The sequence below is a fragment of the Triturus cristatus genome, chromosome 2_2 (genome assembly GCF_964204655.1).
Source record: "Triturus cristatus chromosome 2_2, aTriCri1.1, whole genome shotgun sequence".
Lineage (NCBI taxonomy): Eukaryota > Metazoa > Chordata > Amphibia > Caudata > Salamandridae > Triturus > Triturus cristatus.
The window spans coordinates 174,776,959-174,789,635 of NC_140582.1; the positions used below are offsets into that span (position 1 = coordinate 174,776,959).

General features: G+C 44.0%; 1 protein-coding gene across 3 annotated transcripts in view; it reads left to right on the forward strand.

Moving 5' to 3' along the window:
- Positions 1 to 12,677, forward strand: part of SMARCAD1 (SNF2 related chromatin remodeling ATPase with DExD box 1) — a 683,175-nt gene that overhangs the window by 521,987 nt on the left and 148,511 nt on the right. For all 3 annotated transcript variants that reach the window (XM_085641145.1, XM_085641146.1, XM_085641147.1), the window contains one exon: positions 7,652 to 7,840. In XM_085641145.1, the coding sequence (XP_085497271.1) occupies positions 7,652 to 7,840 (189 nt within the window). The remainder of the gene's footprint in view (positions 1 to 7,651; positions 7,841 to 12,677) is intronic.

Below are 12,677 nucleotides of genomic sequence, written 5' to 3' on the forward strand. Positions count from 1 at the left end.
ATCTTGAAATAAAAGGGATCCTTCTGCAGTCCCACTACTTACTGTGATTCCTTCTGCAGCACAACCAGTGTGTATTGTAACAATAGAAGCTGGTGCCTAGTTCCTGCCTTTGCTTGGATTTCACGTTCTTACCTCACCCCAGCTTTTGCCAAGATTTACCAAGATTTCAGGGCACTCCTGCTCCCACACCCCTGCCTCACCCATCCTGCCTTAACAATGAGGAGAGGAGTTGGCCTAACGGCTAGGGCGCTCCACCTCGGACCTGGGGAACTGGGTTCGAGTCTCGGTAATGACGCTGAACATCCTGTGATTCTGGGCAAATCACTAACCACAAAAAAATGAATGTGTGTCCTCATGTAACGTAACTGTAAAGCGCTCTGATACCTGATTGGATTCGGGTCAAGTTCGCGCTATATAAAAGTCCGCAAAAAAAATAAAAATACAGTTGACCAGTGCACTGTTTAGGCTGCTAGTGTTAACATTCCGTGCAGAAGCAAGTGGCTAAGAAACGCTTGTGTGTGCCACAGCCATGAAGCAGTGTTTCTTCATTAGCACAGCGAACGTTATGGGTGCGTTTGGGACTCTGGCTGTGCAGTACTAAAAGTTACTGAGCACGACATCTGCGCCCGATAGCCCTTTATAAATCAGTGTATTTCTTACATTAATGAAACTGCCCATGCGCATTCGGACTGAACAGCATTTCCCTTTTCTTTTAGAGAACTATAGGTGGATTGCGCATCTGCATTTTTCACATCCAGTTTGTCTGCGCGGCTGAGGCATCTAGTGTGCGCCATTAGAGAGGAACGTGCGTGGGGGCGTGGTCTAGAGGGAGCATAGCTTCAGAGTTTAGGTTGTTGATTTTTGTGAAAACTCAATTTAGGCATTTTTTATTTTGTAAACCGATTTGTTTTTTGCAGCCTGTATTTGATGAACCTCTATATACAGTACTATATACATGCTTTATAGGACAAAAACCGATTTCTTCATACCCAGTAACTCATGATTAAGGTTTCCATACTATCTTTAATAGAATTGTTTTGTTTGTTTGGGGCACTTGTAGTTAAATATTAAGTTTGTTTTCCTGGTCGGTCTCTGTGTTTTCATCAACCTCAGTTTGTCGATGCGGAGGATTGGTTTTCATTGAATGGTTGAAAAGTTGCCAACATCTTGTATGTTTGTTCGTTTAAAAGTAGCTGAGACAGCTATAGGTTATCTTGTATTACTTTAATTATGCAAGTTGAGATTTGGCTTAAAATGGTATGCATGCCAAATGAAAATGGCAGCGTAGAAGACATTAGTTCCACTTTACAATTGCTTCTACAGTGCTCCGCGTGGCATGAAGTTTTAATATATCATTTATATGTTTTCATGGAATCTTCATCATCAGTCATACTCTTACGATATATTCATTGTGCTGAGCAGATTTCGGAGCACCTTTTTAAAAATAAATGAAAACTTAAAATTCGCTTCTCGCTTTGTTTTTAATACAGTGCCAAATCAGACTGTTCCTGTAGCTCTGCGAAACATAATCGCCCACATTGCTCAACCTTCAGACAGACCTCATTTTTGACTCGGTTATGAGAGTATCCTAGAAAGCCTTGGCTTTACTTTTACGTAACATTCCCAAAAAGATGCCAACCAGTCGTAGTTATTAATCTGTGGATGCAGGAGATCAATTAAGCTAAGTTAAGGGGACTTATAGGAGGTCCAGAGCCAAACATACAGCAATACAGTAGTGGAAATGTACATACATTACAAAGTCCATTTGATCGTGCAATTCTGTATCCCTCCCCCAGTACAACAGCAGTATGTAGCGCTACTTGTGAGTTTGCTTCCTAGTTGATATTTGTCATAGTCGAAGAGCGGCGCGTTCGACAGGACTAGCATACATTGGGGTGGAATGCCCACGTTGCTGAGCATGAAGTGCCCTCAGTACTTTTAATGCTGTTCTTGATGATTAAATCACAGATGTCTAACCTTCCTTCACAAGGCTTTCATTTCCTTTCCCTGGAGGGAATACCTGTGGGCACCGGAGTTGTTTGCTGCCACTGCCAGTTTGCAGTGTGGAGCTGGGGCTAGAATGTGGTGAAGGAAGCCGGACATTCAAGAGGTTCTGTTACTTGTCTTCGTTGTCTGAGCACACATTCTCTGTCTCTGTACTCTGTTGCCCTCCAGAAGAGAGGGCAGTTGTGGGAGATCATTGTTTTTTGTCTTTTTGACAGGCATTTAGTCAACCAATTCCTGTTCAGGTTGCTGATGTTAATAAAGCAAACTGAACTGAGATGGTGAAGTGAGCTAAAGAACGATGATGGATTCAACCCAGATATGTGACTGGGGGTTAGTGTCTGAAAAGTTTCAGAACTCAGTCCATCATCTCCTTGTTTTTGCTGATGTTAATAACTCATTTCAGCGTCACTAATGCAGTTCCATTCCATTTCTCTTGCCATTCTTAGTTGTGACTCAGTCATTTCCTTGATGTTGAGTTCACAGACATGGTTAATGGCCATTTTGGGAGTTTGTTCAGTGTAAGTGTTGGTAACATGTCACGGCACGAGTAATGTCTTTTTAATTTGCAGAGGTACTAGTCATCTGGGTTTCTGCCTGTGCAAAACCTGTCTACTGCTCACTTAAAATGGTACTTTTTCAGGGCTGCTACTCATATACTTGGGTCTGCGGGTAGCCTCTTAGCAGGAGCTTTGACTCACAAGCTTCACCATCTTGAAAGCATCTGTGACCTTATTGACATATTCCTGCTTCTTAAATGTGGTTCTTCCTCTCAAATTGCTAATAGTTAGACTCCCCTTCTTGATAGGGGACCCTGTGTGCTTCTTGTGTGGTTGCTGCACCTCAACACCCCAGCTAGTCCCGCCTCAGTTTTTGTACTGGTGCTGTATTTCATTCATCTCGCAAGAAATGCCACATCGTGTGCACCAGCTTCTCCTCCTCCAATACCTACCAGTTGCTTATTTGCCTCTTAGTCCTGTCTTGTGCCTCGTCATCTCTCTTGAAAATAATAACGTTACGAACTTTCCAGAACTTATTTACAGCCTATTTGAAAATTGAATTCATAGTACATCATTGAAATATATATTAGCTATTCGAGAAATTTACCCTGGTGCATACACTACATTTTTGTCTTAATAAGTACTTCAATTTTATTTTTAAGTGCTAATAATTTGACTTTGCCTTAACCGTTCATTGGCCATGGCAGGTCCAAATCTCTTTCCGTACTCACTTAATATAATGCAAGCGCTTATGGTCTTTGAGGGAAGTATACCAGCACGGTCAAAAAGATGGATGTAAGTGAACGCTCAATCCATATATTCACTTGCATAAGTCTACCTGAATTATCTTTGTGTGTATTTATGCATTTTGCTTGTGTAGCGATAACATAGTGCTGCTTATCATTTTCCATTGCTAACCACTTACGAATATACAAGTCGTAACTTGTAAGTTTCTTTGGTGTTGGTAATCCTTCAATTTGAAACACTGCTACATGCCTGAACATAACACGTCCCCTCATTTTCATATTTGAGAGCTATCTTGCTTTTATATTTTGACATGCTGTCAAACCTCGGGTCCAAATAGGCGGTTATAAAATGTTATGATCTGAAAATCTGTTTCTCGAGGGTGAAATCTGAACACATGCCACTGCTCCATTGACAGCCACTCCCAGTGACATTCTGTCTAAATAAATTACTACAGCTGCTTCGAGCGTGTGGAGCATTTTTTCTGCAGTAGTTAGGACTCTGAACACCCATTTTCTGTTCTATAGTATAAATAGTTTTTGCCAAGAATATGTGCACATAGTTTGCTTTGCACACATAGCACCTGTTTTTGGCGCATCCTCCATTTTCTTGCTCTTTTTTGTAAGCAAGAAATTGTGCCTTTCTTGTCGAATCAGTGTATACGGAATCTTTCAGCCTGTATATGTAAGTGGATCAGTCCTTTGTGGTCACATGATCCAGCCCTTTATGCCTCGTCACTTGAAATGATTTGTGAAGCGTCAGCAGAATAATTGAGTTGCTGTCCAGGGATATAACTAATATGATAGGACAGGGCACACAATTGTTGTTTGGACGTCCAACACCCAGGTCCATCACCAGAGCATCTGTTGTCCATAGGCTCACTGCAGACCTTGAGGGATGTACCATCTCTACAATCACCTACAAACTGTAAATGATCTTCTTCCATAGATGCTTTTTGCTCTTATAGGTGTCTATTATAATTAATGGGATTCATGTCAAGTGCGGTCCCAACTTTGAAAAAGAAACTCTGCGATCCAGAGCAGTTCTCTGGTTTTAGTAGGAAGTTTATGTACGTGTCAACCAATATTGACTCAGTGTAATTCCAAAACTAGTCTGAGAAGAAAGCCACACAAGGTGAGGATGGTCTTGCACCACGAAGCTTTCACCTGATGAGAAGGGGTAGTTGCCCTCTCTTAGGAGACGTGGGAGACGGAAAGCCACCAGTAATCCCACTGCTACATGTGATTTGAGGTGGCAGTGATGGTGCACGTTTCCTGCAGGCCTTGTTTTCAGTTTTGTGAAATATGTGATAGAAACTTAGTCTGGGATTTGACCCACTTGTAACTGGGTTCAGACAGCTGCAGACCTGCCTACAATCTAGGGCTTGGCCCGTGGTGTTGCCAGCTTTAATTTCATGGTCACTGGCAGCACTACCTCTGTTCTTCATTGGCTGGGATCTCTCTGAAAACAAAGACAGAATCCCTGTCACTATGATCTGTTTGCTAAACCATATGCAGAAAATTATTTTGGCTCAAAAATTCTTGCAACCACCAGTCCATGCTGCTTCGAGTTGCATTTTGGTACTTAAAACCCCTATAAGACTCGTTTTATGATTTATAGCAGCCGTTACTGATCCTTTTCCCTCCATTGGTTTGCTCCTTCCCTAAATAGCAGTCCAGAAATAAGTCAAAAACATGGAACAGTTCCTCCTGGTATTACATTTTCCCACTTTGGCCAAATGAATTCTACCCATTTCCAGTGGTCATGGGGCGATTGAAAGGATCACCCTGATTCGTGAAATGGGAAATGTGTGGCAGAAGATTCTTTTACTAAAATGTTAATTTCCAGAGCACTTAAGGATTGCATTGTAATTAATTATTAAACTCTTAAATAAAACTGTTTCAACTCAACTAGGCTCACTCATGAATAACATTAAAGAATTAAGAGCTTTATCTGTAATACTATGTAACGAATAAGGTGTTGTCGCTATTATCCCCTGGGTTGTATTTAATGTTCTTAACCTGTGGCCAGTGAATATTCTTGATTAGACTTGTACAGGCCTGTTCGAAACAAGGAATTGGGATGTATAATCGGAAGGGCTCTGGCATCCTTGAGAAATTGGTCATAACATTTAATCAAATATGCCGGTTAATAAAAGGTACCTCACAGTGTATTAAGTATTCAGCCTAAAAGTTATTATTTAAATGACAAATATTTCAGGATAAGGTAAACAGTCCTTGAAAATAGACATTGTGTTACAATTTTTTTATTGCTTGTGTCATCAGTCGCGCATAAAATTCAAAATTATTATGAATAATGGTTTGGTTTATATTTTCTTGCTTGAACAGATCTCGTTCTCACATAATTGAATAAACGGTTATTCTTTCTTGTGAAAAATAACAGAGGGGTACTTCCATGTGTACAGGACGGCCTTTGCAAGTGCTTCCTGCACACAGTTCCCCACCCTCCTGCTCTTTCTCTCAAAACATGTATGCAGTGAGCCGGCAGTTCCTGCCCCTCAGTACCCGCATCGGTTCAGGATCCCATCATCGCTATTTCGGCCGGTTAGAATAGATTTTAAAAATCTTGGTAATGCCAATACTACACTAAAAAAGTAATTTGTTTTACTCACTCCACTCCTCATTCTTCTGGTTGAGGGAAACGAGTTTTGTATAACGTCTTTGCAGATGCACGTACTATGTACTGTAGTGCCATCTAGCGTTTCATCTGGAATAATGCAGTTAGTGTTTTTCATCGTTTATTGTCGGCTTCAGGCGTGATTGATACAAGATGGGGCTTCGTGAAGTCCGCAATCCACCAGGCACAACACCCACCTCTGATTGCTTTATCCGTAATTGTTTGAAGGTGATCCGGGTTTACTTTGCAAGCAGCCGCTTATTTTTAGCACAAAGACAAGAAAGCAATTGAAAAAAAACATGGCATTATTGTGAAGATGGCCTTTAAAACATGTCCTTAAAGGATGTCCTAAAAAGAACATCCGCTATCAGAAGAAAGCCTTTCGATTGGTCTGCAAGATTTGTTTGCCAAGGGATCGCGACTCCCCGAATTGCATTTGTTACGGGTATTTATTTGTACAGCGCGAACCTCGGCTGACTAAACGCACAGGTCAGTCTCTTAACGAGCATTACTCTGTCCCTCAAGTGCACGGTTACACTGATAGTAACATCATACCGACAGACACCATTATTGCGTTTTTCCTAGCGGCGTTAGGCTTGAAGATAATGAAGACTGACCCTTAAATCGGGCGTGTCTCAGCTCAGCCTCCCTCTGTGCATTGCGGGGGCGCTAGTTATAGTTAGCTGAACTAACTATAACGGGGGAATTTCTATGGTTTTGTACGAGAGAAATGTCCAACTAACTATAATGTCTCTGAAACCTATGCTTTTTTTCAGTGAATTTGTAAGGTTTTTTTAAATGCTAATTTCTAACTAACGTGCCTGAAACCTATGGTTTTATCAGTGAATATATATATATTATATATATATATATATATATATATATATATATATATATATATATATATATATATATATATATATATATATATATATATATATATACACATTTATGAATACCATGTGTTACATGTAACATTTGCCCCCAACAGTAAATAACTATTTCTCAACTTTCTCACTCATTTTATCAGTCTTAGATGGATAGTATGATGGGCCCACCTCACTGATCTACAGACCTATTCAACCTTTCTATGAATACAAATCCTATGACATTGATTATTAAATGTAAATGATAACATTAATTTCATACCTATTTCTCCGAAGCAGCCTATCGTGTTCATATTTGCAGTACCTGAAGGCACAGTTCCCCCTCTCGTGAGTCTTTGCAATGTTATTCCTTAGCTTAACAGATGGTTTTAAGTTTCTGCCCCCCTATAACAGGGGCACACAACTGTTAGGAAGAGAGCACTTCACCTTGTTACTACTAAAGGGGCCCTGTTGCACACGGTCTATCTCCCCACACACTTAAGTGATTGGCAGAAGTGCCTTCCATAATCATCTGAGCTAGCAGAAGTATCGACCGTGACCCAAAGCAAGTAAAACCAACAGTCGCGGCCTACTGCTGCCGGATAGTCTTAAGCCGCTCTGTCTTCTCTCTGGCTCTCCCCTTTTAGGGTTTGTTGACCATTTGCCTGGAGTGATTTCTGCAAAATTTAAACCGCTTTAATCCGGTTAGTGAAATAAAGCAACTGAATAGTTGGATTGTACCTTGTGTTTTCGTACCTGGGAAATGTTTTCTGATTGGGCATTCTTTACTTTTGTCAGTCCTGATCATTACCTCTACAAAACTTCTCAAAATTGTATTATATATATCCCTTGTGATTTTCTGCTGCAAAATAGATTTTTTTCTGTTTTCTCTCTACACAGGAGCCCACACACTGTGAAGCAAACCCCGATCTTATATTCGAAGATATGGAAGTTATGACGGATTTTGAACTACATCGTCTTTGTCAAGAGTTTGGCAGTATCCGTGAATTCAGGCTTGACATGGATTTAATTTTAGATTCCGGGAAATTCAAGAAACTGGAACAGGTTCTAGCGGAACTCAAGCAAAAGGTACATATGGTGGGAACACCAATTTGCAGTGTAATGTTCATTAAACAAACGTTAAAATGGATTTGATGTTTTACTTCTCTCAGGCCCAGTAACCAAAATATTTAAAATTATATCAATCTACTGAGACGCTAAATGTGATGGCAGGTCTTCAAGTAACGATTTTGACATTTGGATTGTTCGTCATGTTCATTAGAGCACATCTTTAAATTAGGACAAGGCAAAAGACTGCGGAACAACAATACAGATTGCTTTGAAAATGGCTGCAGAGAATCTTGAAAGAACTGAGTTTTATCACAAACGTTAGTTACAGATATAAAGTTAGCAGATTCAGGAAAAGAAGGCAATTGTTTTTAAGTACTTAGAAAAAGCAGCTATATTCGAATTACTTATATCATGTAGTAAATGCATTTAGTTTAATATTGAAAAAGCATTTAAATAAGTCGTTTGAAAGTATTTAAAAAAACCGAGAAATCACCAAGAAATCGATCTCTTCTCTGTTCCCCGTTTATGCAGAATTGCATCCGTGTATACAAAAATTGTGTAAACAGCTTGAGTTAATTTGTGGTCAGGGTTCATACATCTGGTATCCCCATGCCTGAGTTCCTGGTTTTGTTAGATCAACTTCACTGTGCTCCTTTCCTGCACAGTGTTGTGGCGACTTGAACAACAGCTACTGAAATTATAATGTTCCATCTATTTTCGTGATCCCTTGATTCACATTTACTTCGGGATCCAAAGGAATGTTACATGCATTTAGTGTGCAGAAGTGAACAGAAAGTGGTCTTGTGTGGTCCTTCCGCACCTTCACAGGTTAATGAAGAGTAACTTATGCCTTCTGTTTTCGGTAAATGGGCAGCTGTAACCTGCTATCTTTCCAAATTGTTTTAACATCCCTGTTCTCATTGCTCTTACTTTGATACCCAGCCTGAACTTCAGGTAGGCACAGGTGAATGCTAGAGAACAGACACTCAAATACAAGGAGTCCTTTTCTATTTTTTTTCCAGTTCACAGTGGCACAAAAAAGGACCAAACTCTTTATTTAACTCCTTCTCTTTAACCAGCAAAAAAACTTCTAATGATTGAATGAAAATATAGGTTTAAAATGTGTAGAATCTAATGTTTACTTTCTTGCCAAGCTGGTTTCCAGTACCGCCTTTGGAGTTGTACTCTTGCAACCAGTGTTTCATTTGAGCAGGTGGTTGTAGGGTAGCCCCTAAGCACTTATTTTTGGGGACGCAGATACATTTTTCATCCTCATGCTTTGGCCCAGACAATGAGTGTGAAAGGCAAAACATGGGGAAATTGTGTGTGTTGGGTGGAAGAGAAAGACATGAAAATAGTGACAAAGGAAGAAAGCAGGGATGAACTAACTTGCAGGGTTGAGATAAAGGTGCACAGAGTGTTGATGTGGTGGATGAACGAAGCATGAGGTGAAAAAAGGTTAGGGCAGTTGTGATATACACGACTCCGATATTCTGCAGCACCTGCATCGGGCTTCTGAGAAAAACTTTGTGCCTGACACTTATTATTTTACAAATTAATTACTGCTTGCAACACAAGTACAACCAGATTGGCAGAGTCCTGCATGAATTCCTCTTGATGGACCCGACTGTCGAGGCAATAATGTTTAGTGAAAATGAGAACAGAGCCCGCATAGCCACCTGACAGATGTTCAAGCAGGCACTCCATGTGCTAAAGCAGAGGCGTCTTCTTTGGCTGTAGTGGAATGAACCCGCAAGTCTTCTGCTGCCTGGTTATTCTCCAGTGCATAGCAAATTTTTATGCAGAGAACATTCCATCGAAAGATGGTTGTGATGAGGTTTTTGAAAGGGCAACAGCATATTTTCCCCCTTCTCCTTTTGTGTTGCCTCAGTGGGACCTCAATCTCGACCTTACTTGTTTAATGTGTAATCCATTTGAGCCGCTCCACAGCTGTGCCCCTTGGGTCCCCACCATCATAACAGTTTTCCTAATTGCCATCACCTCAGAATAGCGTGTTAGTAAGCTTCAGGCTGTGTTTGTTCATCCACCATACGCCACCACCTTCCCCGAAAAGCTGGTTTTGCATACTCTGGCATCCTTTCTACTGAAGGTTGAGATGTCATTCCATGTCGGTCAAATCGTCACCCTGATAGCGTTCTATGCTCTACCTCACCCCTCTAGGGATCAGGAGAGAATTAATCGATTAGAAACCATGAGAGCGCTCAGTTTGTACATTGATCGTACCAAGACCACAGATTGGATCTCATCTCTCTGTGGTGCTTACCGGAGTGAAAAAAAAACAGGCTGTGCAGAAGCGTACCATGTCACGCTGGATCATGCTCTGCATTAAGATCTGCTATGCATTGGCAAAGGAGCAGCCCCAAATGGGCAGTGCACCCATTCCACCAGGGCCAAAGCTGCTACCAATGCATTGCATGCGGAGTCCTTGTCCTAAACATCTACAAGGCGACAAAGTGAATGCCCCTCCATATGTTCACAGAGCACGATTGTCTGGACAGCCAAGTCAACTGAGAAGGGAACTTTTTCTGCTCGGTCCTGCAGGGCTTTCTTATTTGAGTCAATTCGCTACCCACCTTCTATTAGGAATTGCTTTGGTATCTATTGAAAAAATAAGGCATCTGCGGCTAGGGGGCTGTATCAGAAAAACAAGTTACTTACCTAATGTAAAGTTCTTTCTAGTAGAGACTCTAAGTAGCTGTAGAGTCCTCACTAATCTTTCCATCCTACCTGGTCTGTGATTAGACCCTACCCAATAATAAGATCTCAAATCTGGAAATCTGCAAACTGGTCTCTCAATTTGCTTGTGGGGGCTCTACCTCTGTCTGCGCCAACGGTCACGAAAGCAACTGACGTCTGCGCTCAGGAATGGTGCCTACATAGGCCCAGCACATCACTTCCAGAGCAGAGCGCATCCCTGTGCAGCTGCATGGCGCTACCTTCCGGCATGCAGAGGTACTATGGAAAAAGTTACTGGATCCAATCTAATGCCTAGGGAAAATTAAAAAGATGTGGAATCTGCAGCTAGATAGACTCTACCAGAAAGAGCATTACCATAGTAAATAACTTGTTCATTCTGGAGGTATTACTAATGCGTATGGCAACTCCTCCAATGGAGCTTTCCTGCTGTGGAGCACTACTGTATCGACCTATAAGTATTATGTAATCTATATATCTGAAAGAAACACGTTAGTTAGATTCCTCACCTTAGAATATCCCCAGGCGTCAGGCTGGACCCGGAAAGATTTTTGTAGCAATACCCCTTGAGCGTCGCTAGGCGTCGTCTGTGGCTCCTTGTCCATCATTGGCGTCGTGCGCCGGAATGACGTCGTCGGAGTACTTAGACGCCGCCCTCGTGTGCTGACGTCCGTTCCTCTTTTTTCCGCGCCAGTAAGCGCCGATCCGGGAAGAGCTTACCCCTAGTCAATTTTTGACTAACTTTTATGACTCTTTTTGGTCGACTCAACTGTTGGTGCCGGTAGGATGCCAGGGTTTAAGGCCTGTGACGCCTGTAATCGCCTGATGTCGGTGACGGATCACCATCGCCGGTGCCTCTACTGCCTGGGGGCCGACCACGACGCGGAGTCATGCCTCGACTGTCAGGCCTTGACCTCGAAGGCTAGGCGGGAGCAGTCCCGCAAGCTTCTCGAGCTCCGCCACTCGGCTCCGCGCCGCTCGAGGTCCCGGTCCAGGAGGAGGTCGAAGGACCGGTCGCGGAGCCGCAGTCAATGTCATCGCTCGTCGGGCAAGTCAAAGCGCTCCAAGAAGTCCAAGAGGCGACATCGCTCTTAGGACTCCCCTCGCCGGTCGCGCGACTCGGCCGAGGGTCCAGGTGGTTCCAACCCCGCGGCTCCGTTTGAGCCGCAGGCGCCGCGTCCATCCCCATACCCTCCGGTCCCTGGGACTGACGCGCCGGCGGAGGTCAGTGCCTTCCTCACGGCCATGAGAGGCCTGGCTCCGCCGTCGACGCCTGCCGGCGCGCCTTCGGGCCCCGCGGGCTCGACTGGGCGACCTCGCGGGCCCGTGACTCCGGTCCCGGCGCCGTCGACGGCTCCGGCCTCGACGCCGCAGGTCCCCGAGGGATCCTGCCCTGGATCTCTGTCGGCGCCGGTCGACCTCGTGACGCCTCCTCCGCGGGCGTCGACACCGGTACCACCTCCGGCGCCGTTCCCCAGTTTGTCCCCGTTCCGGGCCCGGCGCCGCCCGACGCCGCTTCCGGCGCAGCTTCCGGCGCCGATGGATGACCGCTTTATCCACCGCCCGGCTCCGATCATTCCTCCTGTTTATCAGGAATCGGATGACGGGGGCGACTGGGAGGGGTTTGAGGACCCTCTGGCCGTACAGGGCCAACTTTCACAGGACTGGGCAGAATAACTGGGGGATGCCAGTGGTCTGGATACCTCCCCGGACACTGACTTCATCTCTCCTCCGACTGTGGCCTCGGAGGAAGGTGCAGCTTTTTCAGTGGTGCTGCGCAAGGCGGGCGAAGCCCTTGGGCTGGAACTGCCTGCTGTGGCCGTGAGGACTAACGTCCTCACAGAGGTGCTTCAACCGACAGCAAGCTCCACAGAGCCTCTGCTGCAGTTCAATGAGGCCCTCGTCGATGTTCTACAGGGCACTTGGTCCAAGCCCTCCACAGTCCCTCCTGTGGATCGGAACGTAGCCCGGCACCACCGCCCTGCTCCGGGCGACCCCAGTTTCCCGTCCCAACACCCCACCCCTGAGAGTCTGGTTATCCAGGCCTCTACTTCCCAGTCCTCCTTCCCGTCCGCTCCCCCGGACAGGGAATCCAAGAGGTTGGAACAGTTCGGGAAGAAACTGTTCTCGTCCCTGAGTT